Genomic DNA, 16,065 nt, shown 5'->3' on the forward strand with positions numbered 1-16,065 from the left:
AGCTATAAAACCAAAATCGTCTTTTTCATTGACAAATTCAGTAACCAATAACCTTGGCTGCGGGGTCGGTTAAAAACTACCCGAGTTGAAGTCCCGAGACCCACTCCGGCCAACAAAATAAACCCGAGTCCGACTCCCGAGTCCCGAGTCCGACTCCGGCCATATGTGTCGAGTCCTGATTCCGTTTGCCACTCTACAGTTTGTATTTCACCCATTTACCCAACAAGACAAAATATCCACCTTATGCTGTTACGTCCTTAATTTACAGTTGGCGACAATATCAGTTTCAAAAATTTGGTACTGCGCATGCGCACGTCGGACTCGGGACTCGGGTAGTTTTACGTGGTCGTACTCGAGTCTCGAGTTCGACTCAAGCAAAACAAACCGACTCCGTCGAGTCTCGAGTTCGGAGTCCGACTCCGCAGCCCTCAACATAATACATGTCGATGGTTTTGCAAACCATCACTATGTTCCAGACAGAAGCAGTTCTGTTTTAATACACTATTGTTTTTTCACACTCATAACAAAGCCAAAACAAAAATTAAAAGACAACCACAATGTAGGAAAACAGGGTGTTTCACTTGGTTATAAGTTAAAACACAAGAGCTCATTTTGTGAAAAAAGTGTACAGATCGCATTTTACATAAAGTAAACTTAACAGATGTTGAAAATAAATTTATTCAAAATGTTCGCATAATGCTATATCTATTGTGAATTAGTTTTGATATTCATTCTATGTTAGGCCTACCATGTGTCCTCTTTTAGGAGGTTTTGTCCTCTTTTAGGAGGTTTTGTCCTCTTTTCTCACGAAAAGTAAATGTTCCTCCGAGGACCAGGCCTGCGGAGTCAGAGTCGGACTCGGGACTCGGGACTCGAGAAGTCAGTTTGTTTTGCTGGAGTCGGACTCGGGACTCGAGTAAGACCAAAAGTATCCTTGTTTCAGAAAAGGACGTATTATTATCGAAGCTGAATGCATTGTTTGTGGATATGACACGTTTATTTCTGTGGCAAACAAAGATAGTGTTATCCTCGATGACCATATTCGAAGCAACCATGGCATTTTATACAGTGAACTTTTGCCTGCAACTATCAAGAAAATGTAAAATATCATCAAACTCAAACATAACAATTCTACTTTTGTTTACTTGCCTGCAAAAAACTGTCCTCTTTTTGGGTGCTGAAAATACGGTAGCCCTATTCTATGTCTATATGCAACCTCCAGCCAATCTGCTCCAAAAGTTTATTTTTACTTTTAGGCAGTTGTTGGGTGAAAATACTGATAGACAAAATTTTGATAAATTTATGGGTTCACCGGCAGAAGCGGAAGAAAGTTGCGTCATACCGTTATTTGGTTTAGTTGACTAAACTGTTTATTTTAAACTGAGGATACATGATATGTTAGGCAGATAAATAAGATTTGCACCTTGCACCGGGGATGCATATTGAAAACGGCTTAAAGTTCGCGGACCGTTGGCAAAAATATTGTGTGGAGATGGATAGAAGTATACTTTTAGGGCAAAAATTTAACAAAGTGTAGCACAGTTGGAAATAGGAAATGGGTTATTTGCAAATCACCACTGAAAAAAACCTATTCAATCTACTTTTTTTCAAAATCAGGTACATCAACCATCTGATGTTAACACGAAGTAGGCCTAACGCGATACACCAGGGTGAAATAAGTTAATGCTGTCGGCTAGCAACATTACCCTAAATAATATAAAATATACAGTATAAATGTTGTTGGATCCAATTTTGTCTTTGTTGAACGATGACAAAAATCATATTTTGGCCTAAAGTGTAAACTTTCGATAAAGTAAAAAACGTCATCGGAAAACTTGAGCAATAGATACGTAAACAGTTCTTTTGATTACAGGTTTTGTTTTCAAGAAAATAAATTTTGTTTTTATTGCGACTGTCTTTGTAACGTGAAGTCAAAATGGTTAAGATTACAAGTATAAGGTGAATAAAAATAAAGGAAATAAGCTCTGATTACACCAATAATACATACAAAAAAACTTCCTCATTAACTGCATATATAGGCTACATTTTATTTATGTGAAAATTGTTGAAATAAATTGCAAGCGATATATTAACTAGAAACATATCAGAACATATTAGTTTTTTTAACAGTTCCTCTAACTACCATGATCAAATGTATTTTTTTTTTGTTTGTTTGGGAGGGGGGTGGGGCAATTTATTTCAGGTGCATGTAAACAATAGTTTAATTGCTGTAAATGTGCGGGTTTTGAAGAACGGGAAATATAATATGATTAAAATTTGTATATGGCTTGAATACCAAATACCATTAATAAAAAAATTACGCTATGGAAAGTTTATGTCGATTAGTAGTTAAATCAACAATATGGTCATAGAATGGTTAAGCCAAAAAACATACGCTAACACAAGCAGTAATATATATGCGGCATTCCCTTATGAACTGCTTGTTGGATCCTGTTGCTTGGTAACCTCTGTTACAATCCCAATTGCGACGGTCCTTTTCATGTCACGAATAACAAAGCGGCCTACAATGTAGATTTATTTGAACTGAAAGTTACTCGATTTTTTTTTCAATTTTGTTTGCACCCCTACGGTTTAATACCACATGTTTTCGATTTTCTCAAGGGTGGATAAATAAGTGTTTAATCAATACCTATAGAATGGTGTAAGCCAGTGATTCCCAAACTGTGTGCCTAGAGAGATTGTCAGGTGTGCCGCGAAACTTTTTGTACTTTTGGAAAAGAAGTAATTTGCATTAACAATAGGCATATACGCAAGCATTTGAAACTTAAATTTGCACTCTCTATTACAAATTAATAATATTGAGAGATTGACATATTGCTCGTCATGTGTTAAGGGCGATTGTAAAATTATTTTTTTGTTGTTCTGTTAAAAGTGTGCCGCGAAATAGTCAAGATTTTTTTTTAGTGTGCCGCGAGCAAAAAAAGTTTGGGTACCACTGGTGTAAGCCTTGGCTTAGTTGTATATATGCCTTGTTATTAGAATTAACTTATTCTTCTTTTATGGCATTTTTGTTAAACATCCATACTAACCCAAAGGCGGACACTGAGAGAAAGCCTCGACAACCAGAGGTTCCAAAGGCAGCATTTGTACAATGGCTACGTCCCCGGATTTCAAAAATTCTGGGTTTTCCTCCAGCACGGTATCGTTTCCTTTATCAATTTTCTGTCGTAGTTCGCTAAACTTACACAAAGCATGAGCTGTGTGGCAGTACAAAACAGGTGAATAACCGGCTCGAATTTCATCCGGGTGGTCAAGAATGGTTACCTGTTGATTTCATACTATTTTAAATTGTTGTAAGTAACTGTTATCGAATGACTTGAGTTGACTTGGTTTACGTCTTTCGGACGAAATGACTTGACTTAAGTCTTTTGGACAAATGATTTGACTTGACTTAAGTCATTTGGACAAATGCTTGGGTTAAAATAAATTATTTTCATTAAGCAATTATTTACAAAATTGCGTTATTTATCCTAATCTTTGCACATAAAACAATTTGCTTGCTATATGTTGTATTTTTTGCTTGAGTTATTGCCCATAATCGGAGGAGTTTGCCAGTTTTTATAGTTAAAGTTTTATTTTTGTGACAAGGGCTTGAATTGCAGTTGAGTTGCTCTAACTATGACTTGACCGGGACTTGACTTGGGCAACTGATGACTTGGACTTGACTTGTTATTTATTCAAAAAGACTTGCTTGTATTTAAGTTATTTTGTGAAAGACTTGACTGAGACTTAAGTCATTTCACATTAATCTGTTTACAACGCTGCTATTTTAAATTTAATGGATAAAGTAGGCCTACCTATAATATTATTATGTTCCTGCTTAACAATATTAGAATGTGATTAGTGATACCTGTGATAAAAAGCTTATTGCCGCTTTCGGTGGATCGTTATTTAACTCTCCAGCCACGAAACCACGTTTTATTTGCTGGCCTGACACATTTTTCAAGTTGAATTTTATAATGTCTCCTGGTAGAGCCTCGCTAATGGGTTGGTTGTGCATCTCAAGTGTCTTTACTTTTGCCGTGATCGTACCAGGCGCAAAAGCAACAACCATTTCGGGTTTTAAAATGCCAGTTTCCACTCGACCCACGGGTGCAGTTCCAATACCTATAAGATAATTTATTTTCTAGCGTTAGAGCTGCAACAGTTTAGACCAGTGGTTCTTAAACTTTTTGAGACACGCCCCCCTTTTACAATTTTAATAAAACTCGCGCCCAACCTTGTTTCAAAAAAAACAAAAAAATATTAAGCAGAACAGCAATTTATTTCCAGGTAATGCATTAATGCGAAGGATGTAACTGTTTTTTAGATGTCAAATGTTCAATTCGAGGATTAGTAGCAGGGAAATATTACTACGCTTAATATTTAGTCTTTATTCATACAAAGTTTGTCAATTTCTTGCGCCCCTCTTGTGAACCTCACACGCCCCCAAGGAGGGCGCGCCCCCCAGTTTAAGAACCACTGGTTTAGACTTTATACCAGTAATTTCCAAACTGTGTGCCTTCGAGAGATTGTCAAGTGTGCCGCGAAACTTTTTTGTAATTTCGAAAAAGAGAGTATTTGTAGTCGCAATAGGCATACACGCAAGTAATTTAGACATAAATACGCACTTTTCATAACGAGTTACTAATTTTGATATATTTGCATATAGTTTGTCGTCTGTTAAGGGCAATTGTTAAATTACTCTATTGTTGTTCTGTCAAAAGTGTGCCACGAAATAGTTAAGCTTTTAAGAATAGTTTATACTCGATAGGATTTGTATAACGACCAAATGCAAACTTCGTTACACGCGCGAGTGTACGTAGCCTACATAACGACCGAACATCTTACGGATTTGTCATACTATATAGATAACTCATTTCTTTGAATTAGTTATTTACGAAGCTATAAAAATTTAAAAAAATAACCTTCTATCTCGTTGACGTCCTGGATCGGTAGTCGAAGTGGCTTGTCGGTGGAACGTTGAGGCGGCAAAATTGCATCCAGCGCATCAAAGAGAGTTTTTCCCGATGCATTTCCCTCCTTTCGTTCTACACTCCACCCCTTGAACCATCGTAATTTGTCGGATTCGTCTAACAGGTTGTCGCCATGCCAACCGGATATGGGAACAAAGACGACTGCCTTGGGGTCATAACCGATCTTTTTCAAATAGATTGAAACCTGGCTTGAAACTTCGGTAAACCTATATAATGAAAGTTTACTGTATAGTCCAGCGCTTAGTTAAAGCTATCAGTTTAACAATCATCTAATTTCTGTATAATTGATGGCTTCATAATTTGCATTAAGGTATAGTACATCACCATTTTGTTAAATCGTTTTTAACGTTCATGTGACAGGTATAGGAACCGAATCGAGCGAGCGCCTATTCATTACAGTAAAATACACAACAAAATAACCCCGTTCTATCCAAGCTGAACCTCGATTAATTGGCCTTGCCTCCATATTAATTCACCTTGACATTAAGTTAAATTACGACGACGTATAGTTGTAAAATTTTCGAAAAAAGCACTATATAGACAATAAAGACGTAAATGTATGCTATGTATTTCAGGATGGTCCGCATGTAAAACATAAAATGCTGCGGTGGGCTGGGTCAAAAATAGTATTTCCAATACACGCATTAAGACGTCATACTATATGGCGCTATACAACAAGTTAGCTAAAGAGTCGGTTATTACGTTGGGATTTGTGCGCAAATGTACAACTAAAATCGATTTTATTGTGGCCATAAAACGGCAACTTTAATTTAGATTTACAGTGGGACGTGACGCATTAAGCACAGATCAAATAAATGTATATTGCTAGATATATTCAAAGCTGCCCACGTGTTTCTTGCGATATCATGGACATATTGCAAAGGGAGGTATTTGGCCCAGGTCTGATATTGACAAGTTTATTTTAGGGAGTTTTATTTTTAGGAATAGGTAAACAAAAATTCAACAGACGTGCCTAAACGATAGATTGAATACCCCAAAATAAAAAAACTAGTTTATTTGAATGTGCTATTGGCTTTAAGAAGTGTCTGCGGTAATTGTGGTTAAAAAGACAATACTTGCCAATATAAAAGTGGCTCTAACCTTGCTTCACTGTAAGGAGGTTGTGTCGAGTCAATCTTATTCACTGCCACAATCATCTGTTTGACTCCAAAACTGTTGGCAATCAGTGCGTGTTCCCGAGTTTGGCCGCTCTTGGAAAAACCAGCTTCGAATTCGCCCATACCAGCGGCAACAACCAACACAGCGCAATCCGCCTTAATTGGTAAATACCAATATAAACCTTGTGCAAGCAATAAACCAAAATACTTTTACAGCAAGAAGTTTTTTTAAATCCTTTTGATTGCGGGCCGAACAACTTTAAGGACTAAAGATTACGGGTCGTATGTCAACCTGTGTATCTACGTTTATTGCTTTAGCTTTTAGCAAGATAAACGCATTGTCAGTCATATTTGCTCAATATATTTATGTGGTTTTGTACAGCTAAATAAACAGCTTTCGGATAAACAGCTTTTTATTATTGTTTCAACTTTTTTTTCAAACTCGGACCTGCAGTCTTAAATAGATAACGAATCAAGTATCAACAATCAATACATGACTGGAGCCCCTCCAACCATTTCAGGCTTGCAAAATCAATCTTATGGTTTGATTTCCGCAGACTTTTGATTTTTCATTCACTTCATCCACTCTGTGTTATTTTACCTTTGTTAAAATATTTCTTCGTGTTTGGTAATGTAGGAAACACCACATGAACAAACTTTTGTAAGTGAAGTTTGGCATATTTCAGTGACAGTAACTGATGATGATACAAATATATCGAAACATCTAAATGAAGATGGTGTCGATTTACTCCACATTTTTGGCTTGGAGATTCATTAACTAGCTACATAACAGATCGGTGCATAGTGCACCTTTATTAAACAATTATTTTGATGCTATCCCTCTAATTTATTGTATTCCATATAGGTTCGATTTGCATACAATGGCGCGTGAGAACAACAGCTTTCTTAAGTTACTTGTTTATTGGTGTGACATTAAGAGTTGGACGTTATCTCAACCCCAACCTCCCAGCTTCCAACAAGTATTCTTGTCATCCGCGATCATGAACCCACACTATAAAACACTATAGACCAGTGGTTCTCAAACTGGGGTCCGCGAGACAATTTTCTGGGACCGCGAAGCACCTAACTAAAAATCAACACGACGCTCCTGAAGAAGAAACATTTTTGTGCAATAAAATTTTCAGGCAACTTACTTTTCCAAACCAAGCTCATTAGTTGTTCATTAACGTTATTGCACGCTTGAAGTTGAATTGTCCATTGTGACGTCATAGTGTTGCTTTGTGCTAGTGAGAATTACGTTTTTACGGCTTGCTGCGCTGCCACTGTGGGCACGGTTTTAAAACTGTTCGTGATTGCTAGACTTAAATAAAGTGATTCGTTAATTAAAGGTTAACATAACTGATAGCAAAGAAGCAAGTGCACCCGTCCCATTGATACAATTAAAAACAACGTGTTATTTTGAGTTTATTTGTGTATATTTTTAAGGACCGTGAGCAATTAAAAAATTGCTGGGGGACCGTTGCGTAATTTTTTAACAAAAGTTTGAGAACCACTGCTATAGACCATTATCCACTCTCTGTTTAATTGCAGAACATTAAAGTTTTTTAGTACGGTACATAAAACAACGCGACTATCGACTAACAAAAGCAGTTACCTGCGAGGTGCCTGTGATCATATTCTTAATAAAGTCCCTATGACCAGGAGCGTCGATGATCGTGATGCCATATTTAAGAGTTTCGATTTTCCACAAGCCAATGTCGATTGTAAGGCCGCGTTCTCTTTCTGCCTTTAGCTTGTCCAACACCCAAGCGTACTTAAAGGATCCTTTTCCCATCTGGAAGAAGTTAAATACAACGCTTTCCTTAAATCCAAGTAGTTTTACAAACTTGCGTTTGACACATATGACCCGCTTTATGACTTGCAAAACACAAACTTTATATTAAAAGAATAAATAAAAGTTTAACTTAAAAATTTCGTTTTAACTTTAGGCAAGCTTTTTATCACTTTGACCGATGTAAGACGGATGCTTAAAAGCTTCTTAGCAACAAGTTTAAATTTGTTAACCGTGGCACCTCGTTTTGTAGCTTTTTTAGAGAAAGCCTAATTAAGGTAGCCTATACGTCAAAGTTTATGACTTAAGTGTTAAACTTTTACCGCATGTATTTACTTTACAAGCCTTTTGATGCGCAATTTACTTCTGAAAGCGAAAATTGTTAACCGACATACTTCCCTATAAATATGGTTTGGAACAGTGGTTTCCAACCTGGGGGCCGTTATCCAGTGTTCCCTCTAAGGTGCGCAACTGCGCAGTTGCGCAGACAGTTTGAAAAGTAAAATTTTCCATTTGTGCAGTTACATCATTATCAAATTAAATGAATTAATGGTAAATGCAATACAATCTTCCACAACAATAGCTTGTCAAGCTTACTTCTTCGGCTTCCTTCTCCAACTTCTCGATAACCAGGTTATCTATCCCACCCAATTTGTAGATTAACTGCCCGGCGGTTGTTGACTTGCCTGAGTCCACGTGGCCGATCATTATAATGCTGATGTGTTTCTTTACGTCGGCATGTTCTTAGCTTAGTTTGGAAACTTAGCAGCGGAAGTAGCAAAAACAATACAGGGGTTATTTTTAACAAATAAGATTATCGAAAGATTTCTAGAGTACATCGCGGCAAAGCAAAAAAATGCTATATGTAACTGTTAGACTGACCTGCTTAGCGGTGTGCTATGCTAAGAGTTAATCACGCATTTAGTTTTCTCGTCTTTGAAAAACAAGTGCTATTCTCTCTTTTTTTGGTTGGTAAAATCAATAAAAATTTTTAATGATTAAATCACGTTTTGCATAGTTCTGTAACTTACTTGTTACAGTCAATAAAGTTGTAATTTAAAAATTTAGTATATGCTTACCTGCCAAACATAGGCTTAAAAAATCGTACAATTGTGACTCACGCGTCAATCGTTGACCCACAACGCAAACAATACTTCTAAATAACTAGGATGAAGTCGTATTAAGCCTATCAGAACAGTGCTAAATATCCTATAGTGTAGATATGGCTACAGACGTTTAACGGCATTGACATTACAAATATAGTATACAGAGTGTATGGTTACGAACAAAAAGGGCCGAAATGCCCCGATTTATGAATACGTTCGAAAAGAATGACTTTCGCTGGCATTGTATTCGCAAAATGTGTTTTGGTTATATTTTCGTTTCCAGTTTGACACCCCTGCTATCATTTTGACACCCCTACTTTAACTTATGCTATATATAATATCACCGTCTCTCTCCGGTCTAGTATCGATGTTACATAGCCTATAATAAGAACGAGCTGGTTGGGAGCCTCTTTGGACAACGGACTTTTTTCCCTTGGTTATAGGTAGGATTAAAAGTTCGGTTAAGAATAGAGTTATTTTGTAATAAACCTGAGGATGGAGTTTGGTGAGGTAGGAAATTTTTCAAAGCTTTTTCTGGTGGTTAAGGTCTTATTCTTATGGGTTCATTTCTTATTCTGACTTATTTGTCTAACTGTGGTCTTGAATCTGTTTTTATTCCTGCGTTAAAGTAATTGAACCTTAGGTTTCTTGTCGCGATTCAATATCAATAACCCCTAAGGCCTAAAGCGTTATAAACCTTTTTTATGGTTATCAGTAAATTTAACCTAAAATACCTACTATGTATACTGGCAGCTTCAAATAGCAAAACTACTAGTGTAGATACAGCATGTAAATTTAAATATAGCAAAACTACTAGTGTATACTATATGTAAATCTGCGATGAATAGCATCTAAATTATTAAAAACCAAGTCAAGTATAAAGGCGCGCTGCAGTTGAGTGAATTCGCTTTGTTGAAAATACTATAAACAAAACCCAAGACTAAACGTTTATTACTGTTGTCTGTCGTTCTTCCGTTTGTCTTCTGTTTTTGTTTTTATTTGTGATACTGCAAAATACACGTACAGACCGTGTCAAATGACAACCGATGCTGGTTTGTGTTTTTTCACTGTATACAGTGAGAGTCAATTTTTGGTTTTCGTATTGCATGTCTATGAGCAGCTGTTAACCTTTTAATAGATAAATTTTATGCCTCAAATTTTACAATCGCTTGATTTTGTCAAATTATAAAAATTACATATTTAGAATGAAGTTAGTAACCTTGTCATATTCTTGGATTAGCCCAGTGGTTCTCAACCTTTTATGGCTTGCTCTACCCCTCAAAAATAATAAATAAGTTTCGTCACCCCTACAAGATTTTTCCTCGATAAATCACTAGAATGTCACAATAAACGAAACTGGAACAACGCACATCAACTCTACACAGCGTAGGAAGCAATAAATGGATATTTTCTACTCTAATCTTAAACAAAAAGTTTTAAGAGTTGGGCAAAATCAGATTCTTAAAGATTCTTAAATAACTCTCTTGAGCATAAGAAATGGCACCCCGGTTTAGAACAACTGGTTTAGCCGTTCCATCTGCAATGGTGAGTCATCGGGCCCAAAAAAACTGCTCAAATGAAAAAAAATATTTTGAAATACCATTTGCTAATTCATGCAAAATTTACTTCTGAAGGCGAAAATTGTTAACCGACATATTTCCCGATATAACTTGGTTTGGAACACTGGTTTTTAACCTGGGGATCGTTAGCCAGTGTTCCGTCTAAGGTGCGCAACTGCGCAATAGAATTTGCGCAGTAAAATTTGCCGTGTGCCCACTTACATTATTCCCAAATTAAATCTTATTTTTTTTTTTTTACATTTTTGGCACAAGAGTTTTGAGCATTTCGCATTGGCCTTTTTCCCATAGATGCTTGTAGCTGAATTCAATTCAATATATCAACTGCGCATTGTCGAATGCGACGTAATATATGTCTGTGTTATAAATTACTTTCCCAATCGGTTTTCATCATCCATGTTGCGTATTTATTTACCTCACGTCCAATTCAATGTGTCCACAGAAAAAATATTTTTTTGTTTTGAATTTGTAGCTAGATTGATATCTAGAACGTTTTTGACGATCGTGAAAATGCAATTCTAACTTTAAAAGGTGTCACTTCTTTAAATACACTTTATTTATTTCAAAAACCTAGAAACCTAGAAACCTGTTTAAAAACCTAGCGCTGGCAACCCTGGTTATTATTAACCAAAGTGATGCCAGCAGTTCGAAATTTTAACGTGTAAAATCTTCTGAAGTAAAATATATCGATCAGAACTTTTTACATAGGCTTACACCTAATTATGCACCTAGGAAGCTAAAACAAATCAGACAACAAAGGCACTCCAGGTAACCTTGGCAATCATCCTGGTCAGTTGCTACATCTTGGGGTTTGAACGAAAAATCAAAATTAATTTCTGAAATTGCTTATGTAGCGACTCTGTACCTCTATCTAGCGGGTACTTTATATGCTCATTAATATTTCTGTGGTATTCTATATATCGCCTTCTTTTTATGTCTGCTTATATGTATCCATACTCTACTCTCTTAGGCCGAGACCGACTAAATCTTTTGCTCAGGCCAGAGAACTTTCTATAGTCTCCCTCGCTCCGCTTTACTTGACATTTTGTGATGTAACGAACTATACAAGCTTACAGTACACACACTAGTCGGCAATATACATTTATGATATGCCTTACACCTAGTTTTTGGGAAATTGAATATTTGACGCCTGCAGGCGAAAAACTTAAAACTTTGTGAGGTTACCCGTTTCAAAAATATGGCAACCCTACGTTGGTGTTAATTGTGTGTGGGAGAGGTTTGTATACGTTTATTATTGTATCCACCAAAATCCACACACAGCCACTCAATCTCTGATTCGAGGCTTGATTGCCCGACAAGAGATCAACTAAGGGTTTCGTGAACAAACGTTTCTATGCCGTGCGTCTTTCTCAGGGTTGACCCAGTATAGTTGAAGTATTTTAGGCCTGGTTTGGGCTTTAAGTTTACAACTTTTGTTCGCCATTGTTTGGCAATATATTAACAAGGAGGACCACGCGAAGTTAGTTGCATCCACCCATCTTTGTAATGTAGCTTTTCTATTGAAAGTGACTACTCAGTACTCCCCAACTTAAAACTTGAAAAAAATAAACGAACTGTATGGGTTACTTTTTATGACGTCACGGTTAGATGTAACTTTACGACGTCATCTAGATATAAACCTTTTCCACAAAAAAAATAAAGCTGTGTTAATAACAAGTGTTTTTAGTCACAATATATTTATTCATTTCATTAAAACACACAGAGAAATGTCAGCAGTTGGCAGTTTTGCGAATTGCGTTGATTTAAAAGTTCAATACGTTTCACCTTGATGAATATATGCTATTGAATTTCATTCAACTTTGAAACTTTTTTATTGACAAGCCAACCAGATCGCCTGCTGGTGTAATGCGGAGAGGTTGTTGTGTAGCAGCCAAGCACAGCCGAACGTGAACCCCACTGTGACAAAAAATAACCCGATGTTTCGCTTGACGAATATGTTTGGCGCTCGCTCGACGATCGGATATTTTGTTGGCACCTGCCGAGAATGAAAACTTATTTGTCAGCCCTAACTCGCCGGTATGATTATTCAATTTACTTTAAGTCGTGTTTCGTACTTTAAGCTATGTGGCAGCATAAATATTTACGATTTGCTAAAAACTCAGTTTAAATGTACCGAATGTAGTTTGCCGTAGAATACGTTTTATTTCTCCTTATTATTTATATTCGAAGTTTGCCTAAATTATCGGTTCCCAAACTAGAGTCAGCCGCCCAAATGGGGTCCGTGCAACGGTTTCAGAGGGTCCGCAAGGAGAATTAGTCTTTAAGTTTTTAAACATTAGTTTCTGTTTTAAGCATTATCTTTCATCATTATTGTGTTTAGTTATGCTTTGTTATTCGATCAAATTGCTTGTTTTTTTATTTCGCAAGAGACACCATAAATCATCCATTGATTATGCTGTACTAACCTACTATCAGCGAATCATTCGCATTAGTTAGAACGTTGTTACATTAGAAAGAATCGTGACTGCAATAGTGTACGACAAGAAACATGGGTGAACTGTTCCTTAAACCTTTATAGGGCCGCGAAATTTTAAAATAATTGCAAAGGGTCCACCAGGCAATATTTTTAGAAAAGTTTGGGAACCGCTGGTCTAAACAGAAACCATTTTTGTTCTCAAATTTAATTCGTACGAAAGATTTTCTAGTTATATTTAAACAGCAAAAACTTTATTTGCAAACGTTAAGTTAGAACGTTGTGACTTTTATACATATGTCCCCGGGCGCCAAGGCACAGGGAAGCCAAAATGAGGCTTACAAATGCCAAAATGGGGCTGCTTCTTCTTTAAAATCCAATATTTAATTAAAATTTGAATTAATTTTTTTCTATGAAGTAAGGAGTATTAGGTTAAGATAACACTATGCTTGAATGAGGTTGTGTAACAGCCGAGCACTGCCGAAAGTGAACTGTAACAATGAAGAATGGGATATTTTGCATGGGCTTGTCGAGGAATATATTTTCCTCTATCTGGACTCTCGGATATTTCGTTTCCTCCGGGAGAGAATGAAATGAGGAAATGAGAGGTAAGACAGGCTTTATATTTGCCAGCCCTAATCCGCCTGTGTGCTGATCCAGTTGTAGTTAAATTTAGTTCCGTAATTTCAGCTAAGACAAGAATAAATTATTTGCTGTGAACTCGGCTAAAAATATACCGAATGTAGAAAACGGGGTACTAACGTTTTTTGTAGCCTACAAATTGCGCAAAAATGTGCACCCGAAAATCTGCAAAAAAATGTGCGCACTTCTTTTTTTATAATGTGCGCACATTTTTGAAATGAAAATATAAAAGTGTGCGCATATTTTTAGATAAGGCGCCTCATAATCTTTAAACGGCTCGAAACACGTTGTCTTGTCCAGCGTGCCTTGTCAAAGAAAAAAAAATATTAAATTTAACATATTTCATTATATAGTTAATTTAGCGCATTTTCGTTACAGCAACATCCGGCCAAAATATTGTAGGGCCCCAGATGAGATCTATATTGTTAAAAGTTTTTTTTTCAGACCTTTTTAACGATAGCAACCTTGCCGTGATTTATCGTTAAATAAGTTGTCATTCTCGAGCACTTATAATTGCCACGATCGGTTATGAATTTATCGAATGAATATTGCCGTTTAAAAACTAGTTTGCTATCATTGAAAAGTGTTTTTAGGAAACTTTATTCTATTATTTAAAACCTTTAGATGAAGTATTTTTTGCTATTATTGCTTTCTAATTCAATATTTTTTTGATTTGTAAACTAATTATTAATCGGTAATTTGACCACACATTTTGGCTGCTCCACGAGCCTTCCATGTGCAGAGTCAATGCAAAAAGTTAAATTAACTATTATTACAATTTAAAAACTAAGCAACAGCTTTTTACAAAACTTCTACTTGCACAATATAATGATCACGGCGTTTTTTTATTAAACCAATAAAAACACCACAGCCGAAAATAGGACCCAGAACACTAGCCATAGTATAGCGAAAGTTGACAAATGCGAAGTTGACAAATTAACAGTTGCAGAAACAAAACACTGGTTAAAATCACCTAACAAAATTAGAGACTTGTTTTCCTTCTGGTGTATTTACGATGAATTTTTTCAAACGTATCGCAAGAAGCAAATAACACCAACGAAAAGTGTTGAGCAAACGCCGAAACTAAAATGTGGGTGAAATTTTTAAAATTATGTTGAGACTTTCCATAATGGGTAGCTGGGGTGATCTTGGTTGGAGGGGAAGCGGGCAGTCACTTCTTCTTCTTGGCTGATTTGGTTTCTTTGGTAGCCTTTTCTCCTTTAGTGACACTCTTGATTACACCCACAGCAACAGTCTGTCTCATGTCACGGACAGCAAAACGACCTAGTTTGGAATAATTATGTAAAGGGGTGTGAATAACTGCAAACTGACAAATGTCTTTGCAAGAACATGCCCTGGAAAGATTTTTTTCACTTTGACCGATGTAAGACGGATGCTTAAAAGCTTCTTAGCAACAAGTTTAAATTTGTTAACCGTGGCACCTCGTTTTGTAGCTTTTTTAGAGAAAGCCTAATTAAGGTAGCCTATACGTCAAAGTTTATGACTTAAGTGTTAAACTTTTACCGCATGTATTTACTTTACAAGCCTTTCGATGCTCAATTTACTTCTGAAAGCGAAAATTGTTAACCGACATACTTCCCTATAAATATGGTTTGGAACAGTGGTTTCCAACCTGGGGGCCGTTATCCAGTGTTCCCTCTAAGGTGCGCAACTGCGCAGTTGCGCAGACAGTTTGAAAAGTAAAATTTGTAAAATTTTTCATTTGTGCAGTTGCATCATTATCAAATTAAATGAATTAATGGAAAATGCAATACAATCTTCCACAACAATAGCTTGTCAAGCTTACTTCTTCGGCTTCCTTCTCCAACTTCTCGATAACCAGGTTATCTATCCCACCCAATTTGTAGATTAACTGCCCGGCGGTTGTTGACTTGCCTGAGTCCACGTGGCCGATCATTATAATGCTGATGTGTTTCTTTACGGTCGGCATGTTCTTAGCTTAGTTTGGAAACTTAACAGCGAAAATAGTAAAAACAATACAGGGGTTATTTTTAACAAATAAGATTATCGAAAGATTACATCGCGGCAAAGCAAAAAAATGCTATATGTGACCGTTAGACTGACCTGCTTAGCGGTGTGCTATGCTAAGAGTTAATCACGCATTTAGTTTTCTCGTCTTTGAAAAACATATGCTATTCTCTCTTTTTTTGGTTGGTAAAATCAATAACAATTTTTAATGATTAAATCACGTTTTGCAATAGTTCTGTAACTCACTTGTTACAGTCAATAAAGTTACAATTTAAAAATTTAGTATATGCTTACCTGCCAAACATAGGGTTAAAAAAATCGTACAATTGTGACTCACGCGTCAATCGTTGACCCACAACGCAAACAATACTTCTAAATAACTAGGATGAAGTCGTATTAAGCCTATCAGA

The 16,065-nt window shown here is 36.5% G+C and overlaps 1 protein-coding gene across 1 annotated transcript; it reads right to left on the reverse strand.

Moving 5' to 3' along the window:
* Positions 1-2,430: 2,430 nt before the first annotated feature.
* Positions 2,431-15,617, reverse strand: LOC146136031 (elongation factor 1-alpha-like). Its single transcript, XM_083396132.1, has 7 exons — positions 15,474-15,617; positions 7,731-7,910; positions 6,099-6,271; positions 4,929-5,203; positions 3,872-4,128; positions 3,051-3,285; positions 2,431-2,522 (listed from the first exon to the last, which is right to left on the reverse strand). The coding sequence occupies exons 1-7, from the start codon at positions 15,615-15,617 to the stop codon at positions 2,431-2,433; spliced, it is 1,356 nt and encodes a 451-aa protein (XP_083252258.1).
* Positions 15,618-16,065: the final 448 nt, after the last annotated feature.

This window comes from Ascidiella aspersa, chromosome 8 (assembly GCF_963924565.1).
Source record: "Ascidiella aspersa chromosome 8, kaAscAspe10.2, whole genome shotgun sequence".
In the NCBI taxonomy this organism is placed as follows: domain Eukaryota; kingdom Metazoa; phylum Chordata; class Ascidiacea; order Phlebobranchia; family Ascidiidae; genus Ascidiella; species Ascidiella aspersa.